We start from the raw sequence: 13,229 nt of genomic DNA, 5'->3' as shown, positions 1-13,229 counted from the left end.
TTAGCTGTGTTGTTGGGACACATTTTATTACCGTCCAGGTAGCAGACTGTAAGCTCCTAAAATCAGGACCCCTGACCTCTCCTGTATCAGTTTATAACTCTGCTTGATAATTAGTGTCATTTTTCATTGTATCTATTTTTTGTAATCCGGAAATCCACGATAGTTCCTTAACAAACTTTGTTTTTGCAGGAGAACATTGCGAAGTGAGTTCCAGATCAGGACGCTGTGTCCCGGGTGTCTGTAAAAACGGAGGAACTTGTATTAACCTGCTGATTGGTGGTTTCAAGTGTGAATGTCCACCGGGAGAGTATGAGAGACCGTATTGCGAAATGACTACTAGAAGCTTTCCCCCGCAATCATTTGTTACGTTCAAAGGGTTAAGACAGCGCTTTCATTTCACAGTCTCTCTCATGTAAGTACACACATTAATGCCAGTCTCTCTCATGTAAGTGTGCACATCAATGTCAGTCTCTCTCATGTAAGTACACACATTCTCAGTCCCTCTCATGTAAGTAAGCACATCTATGCCAGTGTCTCTCATGTAAGTACACACATTAATGTCAGTCTATCTCATGGAAGTATACACATTAATGCCAGTCTCTTTCATGTAAGTACACACATTAATGCCAGTCTATCTCATGGAAGTATACACAGTAATGCCAGTCTCTTTCATGTAAGTACACACATTAATGCCAGTCTATCTCATGGAAGTATACACATTAATGCCAGTCTCTCTCATGTAAGTACGCACATTAATGCCAGTCTCTCTCATGTAAGTGCGCACATTGATGCCAGTCTCTTTCATGTAAGTACACACATTAATGTCAGTCTCTCTCATGTAAGTACACACATTAATGCCAGTCTCTCTCATGTAAGTGCGCACATTGATGCCAGTCTCTTTCATGTAAGTACACACATTAATGCCAGTCTCTCTCATGTAAGTGCGCACATTAATGCCATTCTCTCTCATGTAAGTACGCACTTTGATGCCAGTCTCTCTCATGTAAGTGTGCACATCAATGTCAGTCTCTCTCATGTAAGTGCGCACATTAAAACCAATATATGTATTGTGAAATAGCTGCTAAATCACTGTGCATACAGTTTGTCATACTGCAACTTTTAAAGTGTATGGAATAAATTAAAACCCCAATATCTCTTAAACGTGGACATTACAATTTAGCGAAGTAGCCGGTATAAATGTATGCTGCAATTTATTGAAGAATATCTCATGCTAGTTCTGCTTTTAACTTTTGCAAATGAATAATTTTGTAATGTGAATTGACAGTAATGTAGCTCTCTGCATTCCAGGACTTTGTAAATCTCACCCTCTGTTGTCGTTTTAGTGATTTACATCCTTTTTAAAAGCATTCTGGTTAATTTAATTTGAAAATAATCTAGGAATGTTTTGTGATTTAGGAGAAGACTGTCACAACTGTTTTTTGCAGAGACATTTATGTAACAGTGAGTTGGCCTTTTAATCGGTTTCTTAACAAATAGATTGAAAGACTATTTTACTGCTAAAACTGTAATAACATATGTGGAACTTAAAGTACCATAGTCACTACAGCTCATTGTAGTGTTTTGGGAGGAAAGAGTCCAGTTGTGCCGTCTCCGTGTCAACTCATTTTGGAACAAATTAACAAAAATTGCCTACAACCCAGCCTTTTGACCGCCACTAAATGGTGAAATCTCCTTACTACCATCCAACTTTAGCCAGCAACAATGACGAAAAATCCTTGGCTAATCTGCCCCTTATTAATCACCCCCCCAAAGCAGTTATCTTACTAAAGTTGATCGGGATAATGCAGAAGGAATATTAACGAGGTTTTGTCAAACAATTAAAAAATGGAAAAACATATAGTGCGTGTACACTGCCTCAGATTCTTTGTACCATAACCACTACAACGAGCTGAAATGGCTATGGCGCTCAGTGCCTATTTAAATTGATATTTGGCACTCTATCCATTATGGACAGCATTTCCCATAATGCTTAGCTATGCTCTGAGTTAGCTGTGTTCAGTTGACAGATGTACCTAATAACGACCGTTGGACATATCGCATGTGCAAAACAAGAGCCTGTTGGACATATTGCTGTTTCTGACTGGTGTGCCATGCGAGAGCCTGTTGGACATATCGCTGTTTCTGACTGGTGTGCCAAGCGAGAGCCTGTTGGACATATCGCTGTTTCTGACTGGTGTGCCATGCGAGAGCCTGTTGGACATATTGCTGTTTCTGACTGGTGTGCCAAACGAGAACCTGTTGGACATATCGCTGTTTCTGACTGGTGTGCCATGCGAGAGCCTGTTGGACATATTGCTGTTTCTGACTGGTGTGTCAAACGAGAGCCTGTTTCTGACTGGTGTGCCATGCGAGTGCCTGTTGGACATATCGCTGTTTCTGACTGGTGTGCCATGCAAGTGCCTGTTGGTCATATCGCTGTTTCTGACTGGTGTGCTAAGCGAAAGCCTGTTGGACATATCGCTGTTTCTGACTGGTGTGCCATGTGAGTGCCTGTTGGACATATGGCTGTTTCTGACTGGTGTGCCATGCGAGAGCCTGTTGGACATATCGCTGTTTCTGACTGGTGTGCCATGTGAGTGCCTGTTGGACATATCGCTGTTTCTGACTGGTGTGCCAAACGAGAGCCTGTTGGACATATTGCTGTTTCCGGCAAGCATTACCGGATCTTCCTTTTGCCTGATTTAGTTATCCCTGATTAAGTTTTGTATTTCTTCTGAATAGATCACTACTATCAGCCTATTTATCTTTGTGTGAGCATGGCTGATCACATTTTGCAAGAAAAGTCCCAAAAATGTTTTTTTTCTAAAACTGGACTGATCTTCATAATTTATGATTGGTGATTATCACCTCTGCTTTCCTTTAACACCAAACAGCCATGAATGATAGGTGCTAAAACACGTTTTGTACGAAGTACCTTCCGTATCGAATTCACGGAGACATTGACAGTATACTCATTTTATGATGATGAATGTTACAATTTTCTTTAAACTGACACATTATATAGTTTTTTTTTGTTTGGGGTAATCTGACCTCTGATCTCTTTCTTTTGTCGTTAAATGTGAATAATTTGCTGGTTTTGTGTTTCAGCTTTGCTACCAGGGAAAGGAATGCTCTTATTCTCTATAACGGGAGGTTTAATGAAAAACATGACTTCATTGCACTTGAAATTATCGAGGAGCAGATCCAACTAACATTCTCGGCAGGTAAGCTGAAGCTCCATTTTGAGGTCCTTCCCGTGTCGATAGATTTATTTCCAGGTTTTTATGCAAATATTTCTGGTGATTTCGTGAACACCAAGTGCAGGTATTGCCATATTACGGTTACTCTTATACAGCCATGTGGGTGTTTATATCCAGTGGAAAGGATTCAAGGTCCTGGTCTTACCTGCTTTTTTGGCAATTGGTGTGGAATTAAAATGACGTTTTAGAGGAGAATAGTTTGATACATTTCTAAGGAATGCTTCATACACATTGGTGTGGCAGTTTATAATGGCTTGGTGTGCGTTTGCATGATTCAATCCATTCATAATCTACTTTATATAATGAGTCAGAGCGCTTAATGCTTGTTTAAGGTTTCAGACTGTTTATATATGATAAATGATGAAACGAGCTCCGAAAACGTAACCAACATGGTCTGCAACTTTCACCGACACAACCACTCTTTCTCCACAAATCCGTGAAATAACTCACAAATAACAAACAAATCGCAAATAACAAACAAATCGCAAATAACAAACAAATCGCAATGTAAATATTCAAATGGTAGCTTAATAAAAACTACTCTACACTATTGGCAGCATATACAATAATATATAATGAAAGAACAACAAGCCAACAGAATATGAAGTGTTATCTAACCCCCATATGAATCTTGCCAACATTTTGCAACTTCTGTTTTTAGTACCTTGAGGCAATAATGAAGATTTAAAACGAAGATGTATCAGTAAGAATGATTAGTAACATTATTCTGGCCCTATTAAAGGGTTTTAGGCAGTTTTTTACCGCATTTAAGCCTCTTGGGGTGTGAGCGGTGTGACGTTGTTTATTTCTGGGAAAGTGCGGGATGAAAGGATAGTAATGGCCGCCAATCGCTCCCTTAAACGTGAGCCGATTTATCAGAAATCATGTTCACTGAATCCATTCCAGTCAGTACTTACAATTCCCAGGATGCACCAGGTCACCGGGTGACAGAGATCCCTTTCACCCAGCTGTGTTCAAACCACATGAATGCCCAGATAGGTCTGGTACTGTTATGCTTGATTGGACATTCTGATCCAATATTCAGAATACTGCTGTATGGGGAATCACCAAAACCAGCCAAACTGTCCGCACTCATCAGGATCTCAGAATAATCCATCATTCATGCTTTATGGAGATATCATTCCCTACAAGTAGAGATAACCGACCCTACTTGTCAATTGGACATAATTCTAAGTGTCTTGGACTGGACCTACTAATTTATGATATGCTTACTTTTAAAGGGTTAATGCAAAGTTCCACCGATTTTAGATACCTTTTTAAGGGATGCTTTCAGAAAAACAATCTACATAGAGGGCTACACATAGATCACATAGAATGTACACACTTTATTTTTCTTAAAAGTACTTACTTATTTCTTTTTTACATTTACAAACAGTCATTTGAAATGAGCTGCCCTGGAAACGTGGTCAATGAACGGACCTTGAGGACATGAGCTGTATAAACCTGTATTAAAATCATCTGAAAAAGTTTGACAAATGTTGTGTTAAATGCCAGATCATCATATAGGCGCATGCCACTCATCTGGAGAACCGGCAGCAATGAGTAATTACTGGGCAGTGCTTTCTACAAAGCACCGGTATACGTCTCCCATCACAACATGTCTTGGCAAAATACTATATTTATGCACACTGGAGTAATTTCAGAAAAAGCGTTTCTCCGACCTGTGTGTGCGTTTTCTAATGACATGCCGCGCCGCTTGATATTCTTTGTCCTCAATTAGCGGAGCTTAAATAAGCTTTATTTAAATGCTGTGAACGGCGCTGCCATCCTCTGCTCTGTGCTATTGCATCATTTCTTTGTGATCCCTTGAGCATGTACCAGCGCGTTTTCAGTTTATTATGAGACCTTAGGGATAATATGACACATTTATTTATCTATTGCTCATTATAACTTTATTGGCATTTCAAGCCTAATCCGGGACTCCCTTTACCTGCTTGGAGTCATTCTGAAGCTTGTTACACTGATGGGTGGGTGAGAGTCTGCTTCGTTACATTGTTGTAGGATTTTAGAAGCGAATATAAATGGTTTCTTCAGGAGATGAAAAGGGCGGGTGATGCGTATTGAATGCATGTGTACAGGCAGTACGCGAGATGGCCAGACTCTCATTAAGGATTGATAATATTAGAATAATACCTTTATATAATCAGCTCCAACATATCCAGCAGTAAGGTATAAACGTACCAATAAACGATGACACATGCTTTTTTGGAATCTGTAAAAAGATGTGATTAGCGCCCAGTGTATGTTTAAATAATGAAATATAATTACACAATGCACACTGTATGCAAGAGGATCACACGCTGCCAAGTGTACAAGTCCTATCGAATCCTTTACAGTATTTTTTTTAAATGATGTCATATATACAATAGCTGCAGGGGAGCAATGTTTAATAGGGTTGGCGTAGAATTCTAAGGATGCAATGTGTGGTTAGATAGGAGAAGATTGCTATAGGTAATGCCACTAAACACAAGAAAATTATCCATGCTTGCAATTAAAAAGTGCAATTTTAATACTGATGGTCTCAGTTTCAGAATATAGGGATTAAGTCACACAATGTGGCCATGTGGTGTTAGACCCAATTCTCGTGGATCCCGATCCAGTTTTAACATGGAGATAATCAATAATGAAAATCTGCAGCAATTTTCGCACAGCCGACAATAACGCGTTAATTGAGTACCAACACTTGTACAGATAATGTTTAGTAGGACTGTTTAGTAGGACTGTGAACTTACATTCTGACTGTCCTTACAAATCCACAAACATTTTAAGTATAATGACATAAACACCTATTAAAACGCACGGATTATTTTTTACTGTTGAATCAATCGAGCTAAAAGTATAAAGTGTCATATCTTCATTACTCTCCACGGAGTGACTGTATAATTAACACCCTAAGTGTTTTCAAATTGAGACGTTAAGTCGGCTCCTACTTGAACCTGTTGACTTTCACCAGATAGCCTAGCCTTTATTTACACATTTTCTTAAAGTTCAGTAAATGTTTGTTTTGTAATAGTTGTTCACCTGCGAACATACATTTTTACTGTGTTGAAACCATTTTGTTTGCTTTTCAATATCTTATAACCAAGTCATTCTTGCTACTAACTTTCAGTTTCCGTCTCTGGATAAAGGTATATTTCGGGTCATTGTGCAGCTGCTAAAGATTTGCCAGAAACCCCAGCATTTGACATTTATCTGCATTTTAAGTTCTTGAAAAATTCCACAATAAAATAATAATTAAAAAAAGAAAAGCAAGGTTTTAGTTTACAGTATACAGAAGCTTCCTCTTATCATTTGAATACCATTGGTGGCAGTTTAAAGGGATTATGATATTTAGTAGTCAATAATAAAAGTTAATAAAAACGTGTACGCTGGTTTTGTTACAGGAGAAACTACTACTAAAGTGAGCCCCTACGTGGAGGGCGGTGTTAGTGACGGGCAGTGGCATTCTGTGCAGGTGCAATACTACAATAAGGTAAGTGTTTAAACCAGTGATGGTGCGGAGGGAGCGGTGTGAAGTGCATAATATATTCTACATGTTTTCTAACTGGCTCGTCATCATATATATTCCATGGATCATATAGCATGCTACAAAGGGTCTACACCATGCGTTAACCATCTTTAGAGTTCCATTTCCTGGTTCCCACACTCACTGTGGAATGCTGGGAGCTAATCTGCAAATCCCATGCTCTGATTGGCTGCTGACATGCTCTTTAAAGCCTTGTTTTTTTTATTGGTTCCTGTAAGTTTGGAATTTGTGATTCAGGTTCCAAGATGGCCGCCTTCATGCTGAAATTGCAACTGACCAATCTTCTAGTGGTAATTCCAACGTACCAAAGCAGGCGTTAATACAAATATTAATCTGTTGCATAACCTCCCAGCATTCCAACCTGACAAAGCAGGACACTTTGATTTTTGGGTTGTGAGTGGGGGTGTAGCATGGGGCAGGGCTTTTCTGAGAATTTAGGTGATTTACTAATAACTATTTATGGAACTGAAATGTGATTTATAATAAGAACAATGTCAGGGTTACTCACTAAAGTGAGCATTCAGAGTGAATTTCAAATTCAGGATAAAAATAGCTGAATTGGAAACATTCAGCTATGCATCCAATGTGGCTACTTTGGCCTTAAATTTAAAATTTACTTTGAATTCACACTTTAGTGAGTAACCCTGTGTATCTTATTTACACAGACTGAGTCTTAAACACATTTTATTGAGAGAGCAGCTCTGTACCCTAAACGAAGATAAAATGACATTAAATAACCCCCCTTCCACCCTGACCAACGGAAACTACCCCGAGACCATATGGGGAAAAAGGGGAAGAAAACGACTCCACACAAGCCCACCCCGGGGCTCACGATAGGGGAGATGTGGAGGCAAACACGTGGCGGCAGCGACTCTAACATGGCGGCGCTGCACGGCGGGTGCTCGGACTTCTCCAAAGATCTATCTGATGACATGGGGGAAGACTATTTGCCGACACCCAATCGCAAACTGGGAGGAAAGCAGCGTGGAGCCTGTAACCACAGCGGTCCTTAAAACACTACTTGCGGACCTACAGAGGCACATCCACGAGGATGTCACAGCGCTCCGCCGGACATACAAGGCCTGACAGGCCGCATCACCAATCTAGAAGGAATCACACAAGCCCAGGCCCAGGACTTATCCAGATTACAACAATCCATACTAGAGCTACAAAGGCAGAACCAGCAACATGAACGCCGCCTCGCGGCACAAGAAGACTCCAGACGGCAAAACAATATTAAGATCAGGGGAGTCCCTGAGGAAATCCTGGATACAGATTTGCCGAAAGTCATGGGGCGCCTATTGCCAGCAATCCTGACACACAGGCAAGCCGAAATGCCGGCCCCAGAGGGAGTTTTCAGGGTCCCCAAATCGGCCGATGCTCCAACAACAGCCACGAGGGATGTAATCCTCACCCTCCGCAACGGAAAAGAAAAAGCGTCGATCCTCTCTGCTCTACGGGAAAGAACCCCACTTCGCTTTGAAAACATGGAACTGCAGTTCTATACAGACCTGTCCGGAGGCACCCTAGCCTGGTGCAGGTCACTTAAGCCATTCACCGCAGCGCTCCGGCTCCAAAACATCGAATAGCGCTGGCGTTCCTCCAGGGCGCTGACAGTAGCACAAGGGACGACCACACACATCATCCAAGACATACAGGAAGCCCAGGCCCTACTGCAGACTCTGGGACTGCATCATGAACCCCTCACCCAGGGTGGGCCGGCTAATAACACCCCGGCTACATCTCCCATGATGCTCTTACCGCCATTATGGTGGCCAAGTATCAGGGGAGATGTAGTTCACAACATCTGGAGTGCAAAGGTTGCCTGCCACCCATCAGGCTGCTCTCTGATTCAGTAATCCGAAGCGTGACTAAACTGTGTTTTTGCAACTTGAATCAGAAAAATGTAAGATAATTGTGAAATCCCCCAGCACGATCATTATGTGTGTTTTGCAGGAGTTTTTACTGCCAACATTTCATTCATAGAAATGCATCCCAGTTATTCCAGAGATTATTATAATCTTGAATACTTTAGCTTTAAATGTGCAATTCTCTGCAATATCTGCTTCACTGGTTTAGTCTCGGAGTACACTTTCTGCACAGAATATTTAATTATTGTTAATATTTTATATAAACACAAATAGACATATATATCGAACACTCCAGAATTAGCCTTTCGTAACATCGGTCTCCCTGTTATAAAACGTGAGGTATACGATAGTGGCCAATGAAATAAAGGACTAGTGTTGCATCGTTACTGGAAAGGTGAACAAAAGGTGTGTCTCGTGGCTCCATAAATATGTAGATCAGGTTTCACTCCCGTGTTGATTTGCCTTGTCAGCCCCACATTAGCTGCGTATAAAGTTACTGCTCTGCCCATGGAGCGGAGGATATCTCTGGAATGTTCTAGGCTTTCACTAGACGTGTCCCCTTGTTCCATTTTCTTCCAGGTCAGTGGGCAGCGGTCCCAGGTAATTTCAGTGACACTACGCAATACACGGAGCCTTTGTCTTGGGGCCACGAAAGTAACAGATCCATTGGAAGTTGGCCAACTGCTAATTATTCTAATGGTTTCTAATTAGCTGTGGAAGTGTCAGCTCCAGTGATCGGAGCTTTTGTGATTTGTCACCTTTCTTCAAAAAAATTTATCTTTGCCATTTCTAAGGTTTGTGAAGCGCTACGGAATTTGTTGGCGCTATATAAATCTAATAATAATAACTGAGAATGGAGACAGACACATTGGTTAATAGCTTTATGGAGAGATGAATAACATTTATTCCCATCTCCCAAAATGAGTTACTATTCTACAGAGTTAGCAGTTACAATCCATTTATCCAGTCTTTGCAGTAATGCCATCTCTTTGCTAGGTAGGCTCAGTCTTAGTTATATTTCCTGCTATTGTCCATTGTTAATATTCATGGTGGATATGTAGGGACTGAGCACTGCTGACCATTTCATAGGAAGCTTGTTCTGTACTATGTGAATCAAATATACAGTAGAGCTTTACGGACCACATGCCTCCCAACAGCCCCGGTTTTGGTGGGACAGTTCTTATTTTAGGGTCCTGTCCTAACTTCGTTCCCTGGTGTCTAGCTTTTGGGAACAGCAGGGAACTGTCCTTAGAAAGCATAGTGCACAATGCTCAGGACACCAGGACCATGCAGAGACACACCGCATTCGTGTATGGTCTGCTATTGGGACGCTGGCCTGCTTGATTGGCAGTTCATTCACATGAGGCTGACCTGCTAATTCTTTGGGCATCCCAAGGGGTGCCAATGACGAGATTCGCACTTCACGGCTGTGCTGATGTTGGTGGACTATGAGACCAAGACCTTGTGGGAGGTGGTGTTCAGTTATCAGCTTTTAATGAATTAAACTTTCGCTGTGCTCCCTTATTATATGAACCGCTGTGTCACTGGACACTGAATTTTGGGAGGGACAGAAGTGAAGTTGTGCACATGTACAGAAGGAAGTTTTTGAGAATAGAGGAGGTGGGGCAGAGGAGGCGAAGTAAGATGTAGATTGCTGGAAAACATTTGTTTTATTATTGCAAGAACTCTGTAGGTATTCATTTTAGTCCCAAAACTATAAAATACATGAAAATTCTATTCTAAAATGTTCATGCTGTCCTGCATTTACATAGTACCACATCTCTGTATATATGGACACAGTCTCTGCTAGAACACTGGGAGTTATCAGGGCAGATTCTCGTCAGTGCTTCCTTGCCTTATTGTCCGTAGCCCTATGCATTATTTTCACAAAAGATAAATCTAAAATATTTCTTTATTTTCCTAAACGAAATATTTTTCAAAGGTTTCCATTTTGGCAATCTGCAGATTTAACTTTTATTGACTTTGTATTTAGAGACAAAAGTAACCATTAACTACGCATTCCTGTTTTTAAAGAAATAGTCCATGTGTCTCTTAGCAACGTTTACCCGCATGAGGTCACGGTGTCTCATTTCATAGAGTGTGGGGTGAAGCTATAAGCGCATGTACGATACACAGAACTATAGAGCACAAGCAATATTATCAATATCAGTGGCAGACAGCCATTACACTAGTCAAAAAGATGACTGGAGCAAAAAAACTGATTTAAACAAATTCTTATTTAAAAAATATTTATAAAATATTTTACCAGGAAAGATATGTTTACATAGATGCATGTTACATAGACAATACTTTACAGCTGGCTTCCCCAAACTCCGGCTCTCCAGATGTTGCTCAACTACAATTCCCATGATTCTATGAATGAAATAGGCTGAGAATCATGGGAGTTGTAGTTCAGCAACATCTGGAGGGCCGGAGTTTGGGGAAGCCTGATTTACAGTGTTTAAAACCGCTGATATTACAATTCCACTTTTTTGTGTGTCAAATTTATGCTGCTATTTACCCCGACAGGGAAATTGTAAAACTCTGGGGATATGTTATCACTAACGAAGATGCTAATATTTACCAATTATATGATATATTTTACAGAGAAAAAATGCTACTTTGGTAAATATTATTTTTTCTGCATTTTTAATATTTTGTGACAATAACAATATTACCCTAGATGTATTTTATTTGTCTTTTCGCCAAAGATTGATTATATTATTTAATTCTATAACGGTCATATAACTGCTTGTTATAAAATAAACAGTTAAGTCAGTTGACAGAGTAAGTGTACATACATTTATTTTCGTTAACGCTATAATCTATATCTATATTCTTTATTTATTTATTTTTTTTAATGTAAACTTAATCTATTTGGTTGTAATGGCTAATAGGTCAATTCCAATCCCACATGCACCCTGATACATATAGAAGCTGAATTTTGACTTTTTTTAAATCACTCTATCACCCATTCAATAGCCCATCGGAGGACTTGTACAATATATTAGAATTTGGGGTTTAAATTAGAACAGTTCTGCCAAGTCTTACCCAGAGAGTGATGGGTTTTAGTATCATCTCTCATTATTAACTGCAGAGTTGCCTTGCCACCCCCAAAACACACACCATTATAACCAAACCTTCCCAATTCCACTGTTTATTGCAAGCTGAAGAATTTTTGCCCTAAAATTTGTAAAATTCCCATTTATATATATAATAAAGCCCAAGTGTGTGTTGTATACCATCCAATTATTCGAAGATGTTGATTTTATCCGCACAAACAAACACATGACAAATCAAATATATTAAAGAAATACAATTGTAATGTTTGCATTAAGCAGTGGATTTAGGGGTTTTATTATATATTGTTATTAATCAAGCCTTTATATAAAATCTTTGCCCATGACTGCTTCCCCCTTCCCCCAATAAATATACTTGGTTTCTCTTTGAGAGGACTTGTAAGGCGAGATTTGGAACCAATGAATCTTATACTTTTCACCGACAAGACACAAGAGATACATTTTATTGAATCTTAATACATTTCAATACAGAGGAAATAGCACAATGCATCAACCTCTCCTGAATGACGACCTGGTTATTAGCATGAGAATAGCCTACCAATTGCAGATATATTACAGAACAAAGCTTCAAGAGAAAAACCCCAATCCTATTAAGCACAGTAGGAGCCCCAATAGGATCACTAATCGGTCCTCAGAGTTCTGCTCTCTGACTGTGACTTTCTATTGCAATAGTTAACAATGCCGGGGTGTTTAAACTTCGGTTTGTACATAGAGAACAGACTCCATACACCCAGCACATATGTGGGGGCTGTCACCTTTATTTTGCAGTTAAATGTGTAAGGAATTCCTTTGGTTGCTGAAAACCTGTGATGGTTGACGGAGGACAATGCGGTGACCAGTTGCTAGTAATTCATTGACCAGGATCCTGGGGGATATATTCTCTTTACTGCTGGAGAGCCCACTGAGCTATTGTTTGCGCTAAGCTTAAGCCCTACAAAGGGGGACGTGAGCGACTTCCTGAGACCACTTGTGGGGGTGCATTAGCTCAGTTCTCTTCATTTAGATGCAAATGTGCCTGAGTCGGTGGACATGGGCCATTTTATGGCCTTTAACACTAGTTAATGCGGTGTGTGCATTAAACTGAATTATTCTCCGATAGCACCATGCGATTCTAACCTGTAAATGAAATTATGATGATATAAAAACCTTGGTTAAGGGTGATTATTTACATACGATGGGCTGTGAATGGTTTTTAGAAGGAATGTCACACATTGGGCTTTTTTTTTTTTTCACAAAACCAGAAATAGTGGACAGGAGAATAGCAAATTTCACCAATCAATAGCTGAATTTGAAAAATATTTCATAATAAGTTTTTGATAAACAGTTTTAGTTCATTTGACACGTTTCCACAATTTCTCGTTTAGCGATTTATATCTTTACTATGATAATATGACATAGTACCTTTTAGCCTACATTTATTCAGCTCCTACAGTGTCTCGCACACAAAGAGTTATTCTCTAAAAGCATAAAT

At 39.9% G+C, this 13,229-nt stretch overlaps 1 protein-coding gene across 4 annotated transcripts in view; it reads left to right on the top strand.

The window, feature by feature from the left end:
* Positions 1–13,229, top strand: part of CELSR1 (cadherin EGF LAG seven-pass G-type receptor 1) — a 160,101-nt gene that overhangs the window by 88,763 nt on the left and 58,109 nt on the right. For all 4 annotated transcript variants that reach the window (XM_063446783.1, XM_063446780.1, XM_063446784.1 and 1 more), the window contains exons 3-5: positions 190–412; positions 3,109–3,224; positions 6,665–6,753. In XM_063446783.1, coding sequence (XP_063302853.1) covers positions 190–412; positions 3,109–3,224; positions 6,665–6,753 — 428 coding nt within the window. The remainder of the gene's footprint in view (positions 1–189; positions 413–3,108; positions 3,225–6,664; positions 6,754–13,229) is intronic.

This window comes from Pelobates fuscus, chromosome 3 (assembly GCF_036172605.1).
Source record: "Pelobates fuscus isolate aPelFus1 chromosome 3, aPelFus1.pri, whole genome shotgun sequence".
NCBI classification, from domain to species: domain Eukaryota; kingdom Metazoa; phylum Chordata; class Amphibia; order Anura; family Pelobatidae; genus Pelobates; species Pelobates fuscus.
Note: the sequence above shows the minus strand (reverse complement) of the source record. Positions and strands in the feature narration are given on the sequence as shown.